The sequence below is a fragment of the Bos indicus x Bos taurus genome, unplaced genomic scaffold (assembly GCF_003369695.1).
Source record: "Bos indicus x Bos taurus breed Angus x Brahman F1 hybrid unplaced genomic scaffold, Bos_hybrid_MaternalHap_v2.0 tig00002408_arrow_arrow_obj, whole genome shotgun sequence".
Classification (NCBI taxonomy): domain Eukaryota; kingdom Metazoa; phylum Chordata; class Mammalia; order Artiodactyla; family Bovidae; genus Bos; species Bos indicus x Bos taurus.
In genome coordinates this window covers 29,693-49,101 of record NW_020867528.1, presented here as the reverse complement: position 1 = coordinate 49,101, position 19,409 = coordinate 29,693, and the positions used below count along the sequence as shown (strand labels likewise).

The 19,409-nt window shown below is 50.5% G+C and overlaps 1 protein-coding gene across 1 annotated transcript; it reads left to right on the top strand.

The window, feature by feature from the left end:
* Positions 1 to 693: 693 nt before the first annotated feature.
* LOC113888840 (melanoma-associated antigen 10-like) lies at positions 694 to 3,405 on the top strand. Its single transcript, XM_027535825.1, has 3 exons — positions 694 to 727; positions 1,704 to 1,779; positions 2,067 to 3,405. Exon 3 carries the CDS (start codon positions 2,126 to 2,128, stop codon positions 2,912 to 2,914), a length of 789 nt encoding a protein of 262 aa, XP_027391626.1. The 5' UTR covers positions 694 to 727; positions 1,704 to 1,779; positions 2,067 to 2,125; the 3' UTR covers positions 2,915 to 3,405.
* Positions 3,406 to 19,409: the final 16,004 nt, after the last annotated feature.

Below are 19,409 nucleotides of genomic sequence, written 5' to 3'. Positions count from 1 at the left end.
AGGAGCCCTTAAACACGTCCACAGTGTCCTCCCGGGGTTTAAGGGCAGTGAAGGCCTTGATGTGAGGGTCCTGCTTCAGGTCGACATAGGGACATCCCCGGACTTGTCAGGACTCAAGATGAGGGCCTTGACGGAGGACACAGGTAACCCCACAGGTCCTGGCACCTGCTGTCAGCCCTGGGAGACCCTGGTGGCGGCATGAGCACAGGGTCGCAGAGACACTGGAGACTTGATATACGGGAGGGGCCTCAGAGGGTGAAGGGGAGGATCTTAGGTTCTGAAAGAGTCTGGGTGAGGACCCTGAGGGAGGTCTGCAGGGACCCTGGCCCTGGGATAGGTTGAGCCCAATATGTGCGGTCTCACTTCCTGATATTCGGGTCTCAGCCTGAGGTCCTGAAACAAGGGGCAGACTTCCTGACATCCGGGTCTCAGACTGGGGACTTCGCATATGGTGCCGAGACTCAGGAGGGCCAATTCCCAGGTCCTGTGGTGTGTCAAGTTGAGGACACTGAGGGAGGAATAGGGTATCGTGGACCACAATCAGAGGAGACCTCAGAGTGCTAAGCCCGTCTCTGTTATCAGTCCAGGGTGTCCGTGGGATAGAATGAGCAAAACAGGCATGGTCCGACTTCCTGACATCCGGGTCTTGGAGAGGCGGGCCCTGGTATAAGGGGCGGGGGCTTCCGTTGGGGAGAGGCGAGAATCCCAGGTCCTGATTGGACGCAAGGTGAGGCGCCTGAAGGAGGACTGAGGGGTCCCTGTGTGAGGACCGACGGAACCCCACAGATCCCCACCCCAGTTGTTGGCCCCGGGAGCCCTTGTGGTGAGAAGAGCACACTAAGCCTGTCACACATGCAGGTCTCAGAGAGACTGGGGACTTGGTGTGAGGAGCCGGGCCTCAGGTAGGGAGAGGACAGAGCCCAGGTCCTACCAGGAGTCAAGGTGAGGACACTGAGGGAGGAGGGGAGCCCGACCCCAGAACTGAGGGGACCCTGGTAGTCCCAGGGTGGGATGACCATGTGCAGGATTTCCTGACCCCCGGTTCTCAGAGAGCCTGGGGACCTGGTGAATGTGGCGGGGTTTCAACATGGCGGACGGGACAATCGCAGGTCCTGCCTGGAGTCTAGGCTCCATGCGGGGAAGGACTGAGGCTGTTAGACCCTAAGGCAGGGAGGGATCCTTGCTCTTGCCCGGAGGGCTGGCACGGGGGCCGGTCTTGGAGGCCCCAGAGCAGGGTGAGCAGCTTATTCACCTCTTTCTTAGGGGCCTTAAAGTGAGGTGTTCTGGTGGAGGGCAGAGGCTTCAGGTCTGCAGAGGCCACACTCCCTGGATACTGAGGGAGGACTCAGCAGACGCCCGCCCCTCTGTTCAGTGCTGGGAAGCCAGATAGGATGTGAGGAGCGGTGACCCAGCATCTCCCCAGCTTAGGAACCACGGGAGGCCCTAGGCAGGTGAGGCCACATATCAGGCCCCCCCAAAAGTTTGTCCAGACATGGCTCTTGTTCTGAGTTTCCCTGCAGGCCCCCAAAGAGGGAAAGTCCAGGCCATTCCAGTGGAAAAGTGAGCACTACACGTGAGCCCCAAAGGGACTAGCCACCCAAGATCTGGGGGGACTTCACAGAGTCAACCCCTCCTACCAGCACAGAAGGCCTAGGTCTGTGCCACAGTCTACCCCCAAGGTGCCCCCTCCATTTGTCTCACAGGGGCTCCAGGAACCAGGAGGAGAAGACTGAGGTCTGAGGTCTGTGTTCTGAGGTCACAGGAGTGCCAGCAGTCAAGGTGAGGTGGGTGTCCTGAGTGTGCGCAGGGTTTCCCCATCCCAGAACAGAGGAGACCTCAAAAGGGCCTAATTCCCCCACTTTGTCAGCCCCAGAAGCTCAGGCTGTACTGGCTGCAGCCTGAGCCGGCATTTCTCTTCCTCACTTGACAGGGGACTGACCACCAAGGAGGAGCGCCCCTGTAACGCCCAAGAGCAGCCCTCAAGGAAGACCAGTAAGTGGACTCAGTCAGAGCCACCCGTGGCGCATTTCAAAACTGAGACCATTTACACTCTCTCTCTTTCCTAGATCAGTGGTCTCCATTTTCCCCCTACCACACCCCCACTGGGCACAAGACCCCAGTCATCATGCCTGTGGTCCCGACGAATGAGCTCTGCACTTCTGAGGAAGACCTTCAGGGCCAAATCCAGGCCGAGGGCCCAGTGGAGGCGCAGCTCCTGGGGGCTGAGGCGGAGGATGCCTCAACCCCTCTGGCCTCCTTCCCTCCAGTCTCATCTTCCTCTGCCATTGGAGATGCGGAGATCTTGCTTATGCAGGCTCTGAATAGGATGACATGTGAACTACTGGAGTTCCTGATCCTCAAGTATGGCACCCAGGAGCCGATTTTCCAGGCTGAAATGCTGAATACAGTCCTCAGGGATAACCAGGCCCACTTCCCAGTGGTCTTCCGTAAAGCCACACAGTGCCTGCAGCTGGCCTTTGGCCTGGATATGAAAGAGGTGGACCACAGAGAGCACATCTATGTCATGGTCCCTGTCCTGGGCCTCACCCTCAATGAGATGCAGAGGGATGAGCAGAGCATACCAAAGGCTGGCCTCCTGGTGGCAGCCCTGAGCCTGATTATCCTAGCAGGGGACCGGATCAGTGAGGAGAAGGTCTGGGGAGCACTTAGCAAGATAGAGGTATTTCCTGGGGCACAGCACTGCATCTATGGGGAGCCCAAGGAGCTGCTGACCCAAGTGTGGGTGCGGGCAGGGTACCTGAAGTACCGGCAGGTGCGTTACAGCCACCCTGCTCGTTACGAGTTCCTGTGGGGTCCCCGGGCCTATGCAGAGACCAGCAAGCAGAAAGTCAAGGACTATCTGCGCAAGATCAATGGAAGGGGTCCCAGGTTCTTCCCACCCCGGTGGACATAGGTGTGAGGGAGGAGGAAGAGGGGCCCTGAGCCAGAGCAGCAGCCAGGCTCCTTTCAGGCCCACATCCAGCAGCTTGTCCTGGGGGTAGGAAGGGAGGCTGATGCTTCCCTCTGTGTTTGAAGAGGGAGCATTCAGCCTTCTCAGTCGTGACGGCTGGGAGAGTTGGGGGAACTGGTGTGTAGCATCTTTGGTTCCTGTTCGCTACAATGACATGGAGATCCACTTCTGTTTCCTTTAGAAATTTTTCAAATGTTATTCCTTGTAATAGAAGGCCTAACGAGCTTCAGTGTCCAACTATGTCAGTAGCGTTGATCACAGTGTGTTTGTGCTCACCAGTTCAAGAACATGAGTTTTGCTGTTTTGTAAAAGTGATTGTGAACTCTCATTTTATTTTGTCACCCTGAACAAGATTACATGGACTTGGAATATAACTATTTTGGAAATATGATACTACTTAGTAAGAATTAAGAAATAAAATGTATTTGAGGTGAGTTCCTCTGTACTTCTTGTCTGTCATTTTATACAGCTAATCTATCTCTGTTCAATTGGAGTTTTTCAAGTAATTATTTAAGAAAGTACAAAAAAGCCTGATTTCTGCAGCTTCCCAGGTGGCACTAGTGGTGAAGAACCCGCCTGCCAATGCAGGAGACATGAGATAGAATCCTGAGGGGGGCTCTGGGGCCCCAGGACATCCAGGTCATCACTGCTCTCAGCCCTGGGAGACCCCAGCAGGGTTGGGGTAATGAGCCCCCCACTCCTGCTTGCCTCTCATGGGTCCTGGCTGGGGTGGGCCTGATTTTAAGGGGAGAAAAGTCAGGGTGAGAGGGTAGTACCCAGACCTGCTGAGAGTTAAAGTGAAGAGCAGAAGGAGGGTTGAGGATGGCCAGGGGCATCATCTCAGCTCTGGGAAACCCTGGGCATGGAGCCCTGATGTCATGCCCACAGACTTCCCTTTGGGGTCTCAGTGAAGTAATGGCTTGGTGTGAGGGTCCTGCCTCTGGTCAACACAAGGGGCATCCCCGGACCTGCCAGGGCTCAAGATGAGGACCCTGAGGGAGGACACAGGGAACCCCACAGGTCCAGGAACCTGTTGTCAGCCTGGGGCGACTCTGGTGGCTGCATGAGCACACGATCTCAGGGACATTGGAGACGTGATGTAAGGGGCAGGGCCTCAGAGATTGGAGGGGAGATTCTTAGGTTCTGAAGGAGTTTAGGTGAGGACCCTGACGGAGGCCTGAGGGGACCCCTCAAGAGGAGACTTTTAAGTGGCCTGTGTCAGACCATCCCAGGTACGATTCTCAGCCGAGGCCCATGGTCCCCATCTGTCACCTGCCTCACTCCTGTCTGTGGCTTGATCCTGGGCATCATGCTTGTGGTCGAGATGAGTGAGCTCAGCAAGCCAAGCAAGCACGAGGAAGACCTTCAGGACCCAGGCAAGGCCCAGGGCATGGTGGAGGCGCAGCTCTCTGGGGCCAAGGCCGGGGAGGCTGCATCTCTCTAGGCCTCCTCTGCTCCTGGGTGAGGGGAGCAGCCACCCTGCCCACTATGAATTCCTGTGGGGTCCCCGGGCCTATGGGGAGACCAGCAAGTCGCAAGTCATGGCATTTGTGCTGAGGGTCAACCAAAAGGCTTTGAGGGCCTTCCCACCCCTGTCTGCAGAGGCTGCAAGGGAGGAGGAAGAGAGGGCCTGATTAGAGCAGCAGCCAGGTGATCCTTCCCTATGTGACTGAAGAGGGAGCAGTCAGCCTTCTCAGAAGTGAGGGCCTGGGCCAGCTGGGGGAACCACTGTGTAGCATCTTTGTATTCCTCTCTCTACGATGACATGGAGATTCATCTCTGTTTTCTTTAGAAAATTTTCAAACTTTGATAGTTTAATAGAAGGCTGCTGCTACTGCTGCTGCTAAGTTGCTTCAGTCATGTCCGACTCTGTGCGACCCCATAGACGGCAGCCCACCAGGCTCCCCCATCCTGGGATTCTCCAGGCAAGAACACTGGAGTGGGTTGCCATTTCCTTCTCCAATGCATGAAAGTGAAAAGTGAAAGTGAAGTCGTTCAGTCGTGTTCGACTCTTCGAGACCCCATGGACTGCAGCCTACCAGGCTTCTCCGTCCATGGGATTTTCCAGGCAAGAGTACTGGAGTGGGGTGCCATTGCCTTCTCCGAATAGAAGGCTAAATAACATTTAATGTCTTAGTTTGTGAATGATGAGGATCAAAATGTTTGTAGTTACTCAGTTCAAGTACAAGAGTTTTTTGCTCTTTTGTAAAAGAGATGGGGAAGTCTTCCATTTTGTTTTGTGACCCTGAAAGGGATACATTGGAATTAGATCTGTTTTGGAAACATGAGCTTACCTAGCAGCAATATTGATGGGGGAAGATTTAGATAATAATAAAGGTGATCATAGTGAATTCATGTTTCTGTCCTTTTGGGGTATCACTCTCAGAAACTAACTTATCTCTGTTTATTTGGATTTGTCTGGGTTATTTAAGGAAGTAGCAGACAATTAATCTGAGCCCTTGCCCACTGGCTCATTTATTCTGAAAACCTTTAGAGCCTCTGCTCCCTGAAAGGCTGTGTTAGCAGTGAGGACACAAGAGGGAGCAGGACACGCCCACACCTCGAGTGATGGTCTCAGAGCAAGAGCCACACAAGGAAGCTGGAGAGACATCCCCTAGCCCCACAGAACAAAGCAACAGAGGGCGGGGCTCCAGGAAGAGCACCCTGGGGTTGGGGCATGAACCAGGGCACTTTAGGGCTTTGGGAAGTTGGGTTCCTTCTGTGAGAGGTGATTGTGATGAGGCTGCATGGTGGCACCCTTCAATATTGCATTGTGCCTTGGGGGTGATGGGAATGTCTGAAAGGGATCATTGCTGTGAGGTGTCCTTTTGCATCTTGGATAAACCCCAAAGAGATCTCTTTCTGGGGCAGAAAAGAAAGGGGTCCTGGCTCTTGTCACATTGCTGTTGACCACAGGGGCAAAGAAGGCGTTTTCCACACCATATCTTTTAGGAATCCTGCAGAACTTTGATCACACTCCCTTGAAGTGATGCCCAAGAAATCCATGGAACTACCCTCTCTTTCCTGGCACCTGGGATCCAGAACCCAAGGTGTTAATGAGCTTTAAAATATCTTCTTTTGTAATTGGCTATAAATCAAGGACTTGTGGACCTAAGAGAAGTAGAAGATATTAAGAAGAAGTGACAAGAATACAAGAATACACAGAAGAACTGTACAAAAAAGAGCTTCACAACCCAGATAGTCATGATGGTGTGATCACTCACCTAGAGCCAGACATCCTGAAATGGGAAGTCAAGTTGGTCTTAGGAAGCATCACTATAAACAAAGCTAGTGGAGGTGATGGAATTCCAGTTAAGCTATTTCAAATCCTAAAAAGTGATGCTGTGAAAGTGCTGCACTCAATATGCCAGCAAATTTGGAAAACTCAGCAGTGGCCACAGGACTGGAAAAGGTCAGTTTTCATTCCAATCCCAAAGAAAGGCAATGCCAAAGAATGCTCAAACTACCGCACAATTGCACTCATCTCACACACTAGTAAAGTAATGCCCAAAATTCTCCAAGCCAGGCTTCAGCAGTATGTGAACCATGAACTTCCAGATGTTCAAGCTGGTTTTAGAAAAGGAAGAGGAACCAGAGATCAAATTGCCAACATCCACTGGATCATTGAAAAAGCAAGAGAATTCCAGAAAAGCATCTATTTCTGTTTTATTGACTATGCCAAAGCCTTTGACTGTGTGGATCACAATAAACTGTAAAAAATTCTGGAAGAGATGGGAATACCAGACCACCTGACCTACCTCCCAAGAAACCTGAATGCAGGTCAGGAAGCAACAGTTAGAACTGGACATGGAACAACAGCCTGGTTCCAAATAGGAAAAGGAGTCCACCAAGGCTGTATATTGTCACCCTGCTTATTTAACTTATATGCAGAGTACGTCATGAGAAACGCTGGGCTGGAAGAAGCACAAGCTGGAATCAAGATTGCCGGGAGAAATATCAGTAACCTCAGATATGCAGATGCCATCACCCTTATGGCGGAAAGTGAAGAAGAACTAAAGATCCTCTTGATGAAAGTGAAAGAGGAGAGTGAAAATGTTGGCTTAAAGCTCAACATTCAGAAAACAAAGATCATGGCATCCAGTCCCATCACTTCATGGCAAATAGATGGGGAAACAATGGAAACAGTGTCAGACTTTATTTTTCTGAGCTCCAAAATCACTGCAGATGGTGATTGCAGCCATGAAATTAAAAGACACTTGCTCCTTGGAAGGAAAGTTATGATCAACGTAGACAGCAGATTAAAAAAAAAAAAAAAAAAGCAGAGACATTACTTTGCCAACAAAGGTCCGTCTAGTCAAGGCTATGGTATTTCCAGTAGTCATGTATGTATGTGAGAGTTGGACTATAAAGAAAGCTGAGGACCGAAGAATTGATGCTTTTGAACTGTGGTGTTGGAGAAGACTCTTGAGAGTCCCTTGGATTGCAAGGAGATCCAACCAGTCCATCCTAAAGGAGATCAGCCTGGGTGTTCATTGGAAGGACTGATGTTGAAGCTGAAACTCCAATACTTGGGCCACCTGATGTGGAGAGCTGACTCATTTGAAAAGTCCCTGATTCTGGGAAAGATTGAAGGCAGGAGGAGAAGGGGATGACAGAGGATGAGATGGTTGGATGGCATCACCAACACAATGGACATGGGTTTGGGTGGACTCCGGGAGTTGGTGATGTACAGGGAGCCCTGGTGTGCTGTGGTTCATGGGGTCACAAAGATTCAGACACGACTGAGCTTCTGAACTGAAGTGAGGATGTGGAATTCCTCAGTAGCCAACAGGATGTTTCATAAATTAAGAAGCTTTTCAACTTATACCATAGGGTTAGTTCCTCAACCATGTCTGACTCTGTCACTCAATTGACTGTAGCTTGCCAGGCTCCTCTGTCCATGGAATTCTCCAGGCAAGAATACTGGAGTTGGTTGCTATGTCTTTCTCCAGGGGGATCTTCCTGACCAGGGATTGAACTCAGGTCTCCCACTATGGAAGCAGATTCTTCATCATATGAGCTACCCGGGAAGCCCCATTTCCAGTTAGAGCACCTGTGAAATTTGGGTGTGGCGGAGTGTTCCAGCAGGACCCAAGTTGCTCCAGGAAATAGAAGCAAGAACCATTCTTTGCCTGTGTCCCAGGTGGTCTTCCATCCCAACCCTTACTTTTCATCATTGCACTACCAACAAAGGTCGAGTCTTTGATTTTAATGCCCAACTACAATCAAGATAATTAAAAGCTACTTAACACCGATTTCTGGGCATCACTTCAAGGGAGTGTGACCTGAGTTATGCAGGATGCCTACCAGATACGGGGTAGAAAACACCTACTCCATCCCTGTGGTCAGCAGCAATGCAACAAGAGCCAGGACCGCTTCCATCCTGCCCCAGAAAGAGATCTCTCTGGGGTTTATCCAAGATCCAAAAGGACACTTCACAGCAATGTCCCATTTCAGAATTTCCCCTCACTCCCATAACACACCTCATGTGACTGTGGCTCCTAGACCATCGTTCCAGGTGTGGGGCTGTCCTGCTTCTCCCAGTGTCCCCACTGCTAACACAGGGCCTTTCATGGAGCAGAGGCTCCATAAAGGTCTTTGGAATAAATGAGCTGGTGAGGAGTCAGCTGCTTGACTCAGATTAATTGCTACTTCCTTAGATAACCCAGGCGAATCCAAGTAAACCAAGATCCCTTAGCTGTACAAAATGACACACAACAAGTATAAGAAGCAAGAATTCACTACTATCACTTTTTATTTTCTAATTCTTCCACCAACTATATCACTGCTAGAGAAATTCACATTTCCAAAATCATTCTAATTCTAATTCCATGTTATCTTGTGCAGGACCACAAAATAGAATGAAAGCATTCCCAATCTCTTTTATAAAACAAGAAAACTCTTGCTCTTCAACTGGCAAAGTACACACACACTGTGATCAACATCACTGACATAGTTAGAAACTGGAACACATTGTCTTCTATTAAAATGAATAACATTTGAAAAATTCCTAAAGAAAACAGAGATGAGTCTCCATGTCAGTGTAGAGAACAGGAACACGCAGATGCCACACACGGGGTTCCCCCAACGGGCCCGGGCTGTCACTGCTGAGAAGGCTGACTGTTCCCTCTTCAATCACAGAGGGAAGGATCAGCCTCCCTTCCTGCCCCCCAGGACAAGCTGCTGGATGTGGGCCTGGAAGGAGCCAGGCTGGCTGCTCTGGCTCAGAATCCCCCTTTCTCCTCCCTCGCAGCCTCTGCAGAGGGTCTGGAAGGAGCTGGGACCTCTTCAACTGACTGTCCAGATACGTCAGGACTTTAAACTTGCCGGTCTCTGCATAGGCCCGGGGACCCCACAGGAACTCGTAGCGAGCAGGGTCGCTGTCAGATACCTGCTGGTATTCCAGGTACACCTCCCACACCCACACTTGGGTCAGCAGCTCCTTGGGCTCCCCATAGATGTAGTGCTCCCTCCTGGGACACACTCCCATCCTGCTGAGTGCTCCCCAGATTTCCTCTGCAGGGGAGTGGTTGTCCTCCACAGTGATCAGGCACAGGATCACCACCTGTGGCCGGCCTTGGGCAACCTCTGCCCATCCCTCAGCATCTCTTTGAGGGTGAGGCCCAGGGTGGGGACCAGGAGATAGGTGTGCTCACTAGGGTCCACCTCCTTCACCTCCAAACCAAAGACCAGCTGCAGGTACTCTGAGGCTTGATCGAGGACCACCAGGAAGTAGTCCTGGTAATCTTGGAGGACACTATTCAGCACTTCTGCCTTTGTGAGTGGCTCCTTGGTGAGATACCTGCTGAGCAGGAGTCGTACCAGCTCATTCTTCTTCAACCATAGTGCATCTCGGACCAGGGGCCTGTCACCTCCTGGGCCATGCGAGCTTCCTGGTACTTCATCTTGCCTGCTGAGGCCATAGTCTTCAAATCGGCTCCCTAGAGTGGCAGCCATTGCAGTGGGAGAGCGGCAGACACCCAGAGGGCCCTGGGGGACACTGGGTGTTGCAGCAGCAGCCACTTCCTCCAGGGTGCCCCAGACTGGGAGAGAGGAGGAGGGGGAAGCTGCATCTCCTTCCTCCACCTGCTCCTCCTCCTCGACCTCCACCTTCTCCTCCTCACCCCAAATGAAGTGTGCCTCCATCAGACCCTCGTCCCCTTTGGATCCCAAAAGAGTCTCTCAGGCTGGTGGAGCTCATGCATCCCAGGCATGATCGCTGGGGTTGAACTGCAGATAGGAGTGAGGCAGGGGGACAGATGGGGACCATGGGCCTGCGGGAGCGGGGAGGTTGTGAGCGGCCTCAGCTGAGAAACCCACCCTGGGCTGTCTGACTCAGGCCACTTGTAGGTCTCTGCTTGAGGGGTGCTCTCAGGCCTCATAGAGGAGCTCCTCCTGAGCAACCTGAACCCTGGCTACCCAAAGGAGGATGTGAGGTGGCTCCCCAGGGGGCAGCCAGCACAGCTTGAGGTGGCAGAGCTGGCACTGTGGGGCATTAGGGCCTTCTGGGGGCTCCTCTGTTCTGGGATGTGTAGTCACTGGTGCACACTCAGGGGAACCTACTCACCTTGACTCCTGGCAGTGCCTGGACCTCCTCTGATCTCTGACCTGTGGACTCGGGCAAGTGTCAGAATTTTTTTTCCCCTCTCTTAAGCAGCAGAAGGAAACAAACTACAAATGTCAGACTTTTTTTCCTTCTCTATACAAAAGTAAAAGGAGATTTCTTTTAAAATTCCGCATTTCCATGATGATACTTGTTACCACCTGAACTTATGATGATACTTGTTACCACCTGAACTTAACTTTTCTCAAACCTTTAGTTAACCAATGTGTTGTTCCTATGGAAATATTTATCTTAGGCAATGTTATTGAACTTATTGCATTATTTACTTTAAACTCTGTCTTTCTTCAAGTAGGTTCCACCCAAGACTCAGAGGGGATAATGGCTCAACAAATCAATATGTTTTACTCATGGAAATGTTCACTTAAGCTATGTTAATGAAACTTTGTATTTGCTTGGAAACCTGCCTTTCTCCAAGATTCATGTCAATTGTTTTACGGCCCAGGATGACTCACCTTGTGCCAATGCTATCTCCAAATGCATGTTGTGAGTGAGGGGCCTGGTGCCACTCTCTCAGTTTCGAGGCATTCCTTTCTCTAATGAGCAGCTTGCTGATAGGGCTTCCCTGGTGGCTCAGAGGTAAAGCCTCTGTGTGCAATGTGGGAGACCCAGGTTTGAGCCCTGGATCAGGAAGCTCCCCTGGAGAAGGAAATGCCAACCCACTCCAGTACTCTCGCCTGGAAAGTTCCATGGGCTACAATCCATGGGGTCGCAAAGAGTTGGACACAACTGAGCGACTTCACTTTCACTTTTGACTTTTCAATAGGTATATAACTTCTTGCTCTAAACAAACAAGGGTGCACTCTTTCTGCCGCCTTCTGATGTCTATGTCAGAAGCTTTCTCTATCTCTTTCATACTTTAATAAAAACTTTACTACACAAAGCTCTGAGAGATCAAGCCTTGTCACTGGCCCTGGATCGAATTCCTCTCTGCAGGCCAAGAATCCTGGCGTCACTCACGGCTCATAGGGACAACCTTTCAGTATTGGCTCAAGATGAAGCATTTTATGGCATGGCTGCAGTCAGGTCATCAGGCAGTTCGCCTTTTCCCTCTGGAGGCAGTTACAGTATCTGTAAAACTCAGAAATGTGGGACTTCCCTTGTGATCCAATGGTTAGGAATTTGCCTTCAAATGCAGGGGACATGGGTTTGATCCCTGGTCAGGGAAGTGAGATCCCACAAGTTATACAGCAGCTAAGCCTGCGTGCCACATCAAAAGATCCCACATCCACAACAAAGATCCCATGTGCCACAACTAAGACTTGATGCACTCAAATAAATATTTTTCAAAAAGAAAAGAGGAAAAGGGAAAATGGTAGGGAGACAGATGAAAAGAAATGGGTCATGAGTTAATAACTGATGAACTTCAGTGATGAGCACGTGAGTTTTATTATTCTCTTTTCTTTACTTTTGTGTATGCTTGATCAATTACCGCAATCAAAAATTTAAAATATAGACTTAAAAAGACAAAAGGATGAGTGAACTATAATGCCATCTAGCATAGCAGGAAGTCAGCAGAGAATGTCTAAAGTTGAGAACTACATTAAAAAGTTAATATAGATATAAGCACAGTATTTACAAAGATCGAGGCAAACTATCAGACAAACTGAAACTAGAAACACTGAAAATGAGAAAGGGATGCTGATGGGAAGGGCATAGGACCTTTGATTTGTATTATGTGCCTTTTGTTCTCCCTGACTTTCATTCCGGGTTGAATTGTGTCTGCCCACAACCCACTGCCCCAAAAAAGATTTTTTGAAGTCCTCATCCCTAATAATTCCACATGTGACCTTATCTGGAAATACGGTTATTACAGAGGTAATCAAGGTAAAATCAGGTCAGTAAGGTGGAATGTAATCTAATGTGACTGATGTCCTTATAAAAAGGGGGAAATTTGCACCCAGAAGGCAGGCACATACAGAAAGAAAATGTCAACCTGAAGATGGAGGATTGGAATGATGCATCGACAAGACAATGAATAGCAAAAAATGCCAGTAAACCACCAGCAGCTGGATGGGGTAAGGAAAGATCCTTCTCTTACTGGTTTCAGAAGGTGCAAAGCTCTGCAAATACCTTGATTCCAGACTTCCTGTTTCCATATAGTGAGAGAATACATTTTTGTTGTTCTAAGCCATGTAGTTTGTGGTATTTAGTCACAGTAACCCTAGAAAAGAAACACAACTTAAAAACAGTTCAAAATGCAATGCGATTGATGAGCTATGCTGAAGGTAAGCTAAAATAGAAAATTACTTGCACCAGTTGGCATAATTCTATTGGTTTTGTTATTATTTCGCTGGGAAGTAGCAGCAGAAGGACAAGAGTGAGAGCAAATGCAGGGGGCTCATGAGAGAGCAGCTTGGGTGACAGTGGTTAAGAGTGAGGGCATGAGAGAACTGATTTTAGTCAGAGTGGGATCCCAAAGTTTAAGATGTTTGAGGTGGAGCAGATCGTGAGAATGAAAAGTCGAGAATGTGGCCGTGCAGCTGGGGAGCTGAGGTGCAGAGAAGAGAGATTGTCAGAGGCAAGGGAGAAGTCAAGGACCTATGAGTAGCGTGGGCTGCCCAGGTAGACACTAAAATCACCCAGGATGATGGCAGGACTCAGGATGCCAAGGACACCAGTGAGCCAGGTGCCTGAGTCTTCCATGAATGAAGAAGGACCAATAAGTGCTGTGTAACCACAATCTCAGTGGCTGTAAAGACCACCCATTTATTACCTCATAGCTTCTTTGGGTCAGAAGTCTGGGTGCAGGTTAACTGGGTCTTCTGCTCAGGGTTTCACAAAGCTGCAGTCGATGTGCTAGCCAGGGCTATGTTCTCATCTGAGGCCCTGGGTTCTCTTCCAACTGATTCTTATTGTTGACAGAGTTCAGTTTCTTGGGGTATAGGACCGAGGTCCTCATTTTCTTGCTGGCCATCATCCAAGAATTGCTCTCAGCTCCTAGATACCACTTACAGTTCCTTGCCACACAGCCCTCTTACAGGTGCTCTCACATGGTAGTCTACTTCATCAAGGCCAGCAAGGGGAAGCTCTCTAATGCGGGGAAAGCCTGGCCCTCTTTTGTAAAGATCACCTGATGAGGTCAGAATCACACAGGATAATCTCCCTTTTGATTAAGTGAAAGTCATCTGATTAGGGACCTTAATTATATCTGCAAAAATTCCTACACCTCCCACACACACTATTGTTGGCAAACAAGTAGTCCATTCCACCCATACAACATATATTCAAGGAGAAGGGATTATACACGGACATATATACGGGGGGGGGGGGGGGGGGGGGCGGGGGGGACGGGTAGAAAACTTGGAGGCCATACAGAATTTGACCTACCACAAACGAGCCCTATCTGGAACCTCGACTCCACCAGAGAACAGACATTTTAATTCCACATTGCTCCAGTTACTTCTTACTAATGACTAATTATTGCTATCCAGCAACTTGGGATTTTCTCCTCCTAGCAGGCTATCACCTAAATTCTGTGAGCCTTAGTTTCCTGGCATCTGGAGAAACAAAGAATCTGGCCCCTGTCATTGGCCACTGTATACGCCAGCATCCACTGGACTGTGATGTAGCAGTACATCCCATGTGGCCCTCGAAGACAGCACATCTTCATGCTGGCTTCCAATGAGGTGTCGTCATCCTAGCCTGGTTCCTAGCTACACCGTCCACAGCAACATCCTTTGGAGGGTGACTTTTTCTTTCTCTGCCACAATCACTACTTCTTCTTGGGGACACAGGTAAGTTCAGCTGCTTTCCTATGCTACTTTAGTGCCACAGGAAGCACAGGGAGCTGCCTCCGGCAATTCCACAGCAGAGCCATGCTGGTGGGAGAGGACTTCTAAGACTGAACACTGTTCAGGGTACAGTCCAGCGAGGGATCACAAGTTCCTCTGACCTGGGATTTCTATCATCCTCCCACCTTTGACCCTAACTCCTGGGGTGAGGGCATAACACATGGGTCTGTTGGTCAACATCCCCAAATATCCTGCCACAGCAGAAGGATGAGGATTCAGGGAGAATTCAAGGTTTGTTTCAATCCGATCTGGGATCTTCAGATGGGCACTCCGTAAAGTCAACCTCTGCCTCTTCCATTCACTGCTGTATGCACAGGGCTGGCACAATGTGTTGGACTTCGAGGAATCACTGAGATGAGCAGCACAATCAGAAGTACTTGAGTGAGAAGGCAGAGCAGCCAAGATTGTGCTCAGCGCGCTGCCAGTGAGGGCTCTCACCCTGCACAGAGCAGCAGGTAGCACCCTTGTCTCTGGGCATGTGAACTGAATCTGAGGAGCCCAATGTGGACTGCAATTGCTACCACAAGTGCTGGGCACCAAGGGCCCCGTTCCAGGCAGTGACTGTCTCAGGATGTGCTAGACGGGTCTCTAACTGCCTGGGGAGTGGCTGGTGCACGGATCTGGATCTGGGCTGCCAGGAGGTGGATGATACAGCAGGACTAGCCTGGTTTCTGCAGCTTCCCAGGTGGCACTAGTGGTGAAGAACCCGCCTGCCAATGCAGGAGACATGAGAGACACAGGTTTGATCCCTGGGTCAGGAAGATCCTCCATCATAGGAAATGGCAACTCACTCCAGTATTCTTGCCTGGAGAATCCCATGGACAGAGGAACCTGGTGTGCTACAAAGTGTCAGACAGGACTGTAGAGACTTAGCACACACACAGCCTGGTTTCTAGCTGCGGACTCCTGGAGGGAGTGAAAGTGAATTGAATCACAACCAGAACCTGATACTGCTGAAGTAAAACCCAGTGGAACATGAGGGCACAGAAGAAGGACTGGGCACCACTGCAACCTTGACATTTGCTGAGCTTCGGGCTTCCCTGGTGAACTGATGTTTTTGAACTGTGGTGTTGGAGAAGACTCTTGAGAGTCCCTTGGTCTGCAAGGAGATCCAACCAGTCCATCCTAAAGGAAATCAGTCCTGAATGTTCATTGGAAGGACTGATGCTGAAGCTGAAACTCCAATACTTTGGCCACCTGATGTGAAGGACTGACGCATTGGAAAAGATCCTGATGCTGGGAAAGATTGAAGGTGGGAGGAGTAGGGGATGACAGAGGATGAGATGGTTGGATGGCATCACTGACTCGATGGACATGAGTTTGAGTAAGCTCCGAGAGTTGGTGATGGACAGGGAGGCCTGGCGTGCTGCAGTCCATGCAGTCACAGAGTTGGATACGACTGAGTGACTGAACTGAACCGAACTGATTCCTGAGTCTGTAAAAATATCCACCAGATATACCAGCCAGCAAATGCCTGACCTTTCTTAAAAAAGTACTATCTCAACAGATACAAAGAAGAGACTAAATATAGGACTGGAGTATGAGATAGATTGAAACATAGTAATAGCAAATACTCTAACAATTTAAGTATATATATGGTGGCTCAATGGCAAAAGAATCTGCCTGCAATGCAGGAGATTCAAGAGACTCGAGTTCAATCCCTAGGTCAAGAAGATCCCCTGGAGAAGGAAATAGCAAACCACTCCAGTATTCTTGCCTAGAGAATCCCATGGACAGAGGAGCTGGTGTGCCACGTCTGGGCTGCAAAAAAGTTGGACACGACTGACGCAATTGAGCAAAAGCAGTGTAGCCCAAGAATTAATATATAGCTAAAAATCCAAACATACACCCACATATACATGTTTAGTGCATACATTGTGGTTTGTGCATGTATGAGTATATAAGCACTGCTGCTACTGCTGCTGCTAAGTCCCTTCAGTCATGTCCGACTCCGTGCGACCCCATAGACGGCAGCCCATCAGGCTTCCCTGTCCCTGGGATTCTCCAGGCAAGACCACTGGAGTGGGTTGCCATTTCCTTCTCCAATGCATGAAAGTGAAAACTGAAAAGTGAAAGTGAAGTCTCTCGGTCGTGTCCGACTCTCAGCGACCCCATACACTGGAGCCCACCAGGCTCCTCAGTCCGTGGGATTTTCCAGGCGAGAGTATAACCATTTTTCTTTTTTAATGTCACTCAGTCGTGTCTGACTCTTTGTGAACCCATGGACTATACAGTCCATGGAGTTTTCCAGGCCAGAATACTGGAGTGGGTAGCCTTTCCCTTCTCCAGGGGACCTTTCCAACCCAGGGATTGAGCCCAGGTCTCCCACATTGCAGGTGGATTCTTCACCAGCTGAGCCACAAGGGAAGCCCAAGAATACTGGAATGGGTAGCCTATCCCTTCTCCAGCAGATCTTCACAACCCAGGAGTTGAACCAGGTCTCCTGCATTGCACACAGATTCTTTACCAACTGAGCTATGAGGGAAACATATAATCTACACACATATATACATACAAATCTGACAGACACCTCATAGACATGTGAAATGTATTCATCAATATGAATGAGGATTAAACAGTGAAAAGGACAGCACTCCCACAGGATCAACTCTTATGGCTGAATGGTGAAGAATTGATGCTTTCGAACTGTGGTGTTGGAGAAGACTCTTGAGAGTCCCCTGGAAAGCGAGGAGATCAAATCAGTCAGTCGTAAGGAAATCAACCCTGAATACTCATTGGAAGGACTGATGCTGAAGTTGAAGCTCCAATACTTTGTCCACTTGATGAGAAGAGCCAACTCATTGGAAAAGACTCTGATGCTGGGAACAATTGAAGGCAAGAGGAAAAGGGGACAAGAGAGGATGAGATGGTTGGATGGCATCACAAACTCAATGGACATGAGTTTGTTCAAACTCTGGGAAATAGTGAAGGACAGGGAAGCCTGGCACGCTGCAGTCCATGGAGTTGCAAAGACTTGGACACGATTGAGCAAATGAACAACCACCAACAGGTAATATTATCTAATCATCAAACCAAGGGTTCCCCTAAATCACCTGCCATACTCAGCCTCTTCACCTAAAACCAAATATTTTATACAAAATGTTTTCCAAGTATGGTGACTGCTGACGGGCCCCCACCGGAAGATGTGTGGTTCCCTGTGATCCCCCATGGTCATAGGCACAGCAGGCCCCCATCCAGCATCTGTCCTGGGACTGCAGCCTTCTCTCGAGTGTTAAGGAGGCCCCCTCCTGAATGAGGATGAGGGGGTCCAGTCACCCCGCAACAGAGGTTCTCATAGAATACAATTCCATTCCCACGGGGACTCCTGGAGACCCCGGTCTGGGCTGTCAGGCCGAGCCACCCCTCCTCCACCACTTCCTCAGTGACTCAGGAAGTCAGAGTCGGTTTGAGGGCACAGTCTCATGTGGACAGAGGGAGGAGCCCACATCCTGCAGAGACTCGAGATGAGGACAGAGGGTCCCCAAGGGATACATGTCCCGCTCTCCCGACAGCCATGGGGGACCATGGGGTGTGGCGCCCAGATGTGACGTCACTGACCCCGCTGGGAGTGGGGAAATGAAGGCCTGGGTCACGGAGCTTGCGTTTACGTCAGCAGAGTGAAGGAGCCCAGCTGTGCTAGGAGTCAAGGTAGAACCCTGAGGGGGGCGCTGGGAGTGCAGGACATACAGGTCGTCACTGCTTTTAGCCCTGGGAAACCCCGAGAGGCTTGTGGAAACGAGCCCCCTCTCCTGCTTGCCTCTCAGGGGTCCTGGCTTGGGGGGATGCTGGCTCTAAGGCGAGCAAAGTTGGCAGCTGAGGGCGGTGCCTAGGTGAGCTGGGAGTCAAGGTGACAAAGAGAAAGAGGGTTGAGGAACCCCTGTGGGATCATCTCATCTTTGGGAAGCCCTGGGCTTGGAGCTGTGATATCATGTCCACAGTCTCCTCCCGGGGTCTCAGGGCAGTGAAGGCCTTGATGTGAGGGTCCTGCTTCAGGGCAACATAAGGACATCCCCGGACCTGCCAGGGCTCAAGATGAGGGCCTTGAGGGAGGACACAGGTAACCCCACAGGTCCTGGCACCTGCTATCAGCCCTGGGAGACCCTGGTGGCGGCATGAGCACAGGGTCGCAGAGACACTGGAGACTTGATATACGGGAGGGGCCTCAGAGGGTGAAAGGGAGGATCTTAAGTTCTGAAAGAGTCTGGGTAAGGACCCTGAGGGAGGTCTGTGGGGACCCTGGCCCTGGGATAGGTTGAGCCCAACATGCGCGGTCTCACTTCCTGATATCCGGGTCTCAGCCTGGGGTCCTGAAACAAGGGGCAGACTTCCTGACATCCGGGTCTCAGACTGGGCACTTCGCATATGGTGCCGAGACTCAGGTGGGCCAATTCCCAGGTCCTGTGGTGTGTCAAGTTGAGGACACTGAGGGAGGAATAGGGTATCGTGGACCACAATCAGAGGAGACCTCAGAGTGCTAAGCCCGTCTCTGTTATCAGTCCAGGGTGTCCGTGGGATAGAATGAGCGAAACAGGCATGGTCTGACTTCCTGACATCCGGGTCTTGGAGAGGCGGGCCCTGGTATAAGGGGCCGGGGCTTCCGTTGGGGAGAGGCGAGAATCCCAGGTCCTGATTGGACGCAAGGTGAGGCGCCTGAAGGAGGACTGAGGGGGTCCCTGTGTGAGGACCGACGGAACCCCACAGATCCCCACCCCAGTTGTTGGCCCCGGGAGCCCTTGTGGTGAGAAGAGCACACTAAGCCTGTCTGACTTCCTGACATGCAGGTCTCAGAGAGACTGGGGACTTGGTGTGAGGAGCCGGGCCTCAGTACAGTACAGGCTGTAGGGAGAGGACAGAGCCCAGGTCCTACCGGGAGTCAAGGTGAGGACACTGAGGGAGGAGGGGAGCCCGACCCCAGAACAGAGGGGACCCTGGTGGTCCCCGGGCAGGATGACCATGTGCAGGATTTCCTGACACCCGGGTCTCAGAGAGCCTGGGGACCTGGTGAATATGGCGGAGTTCCAAC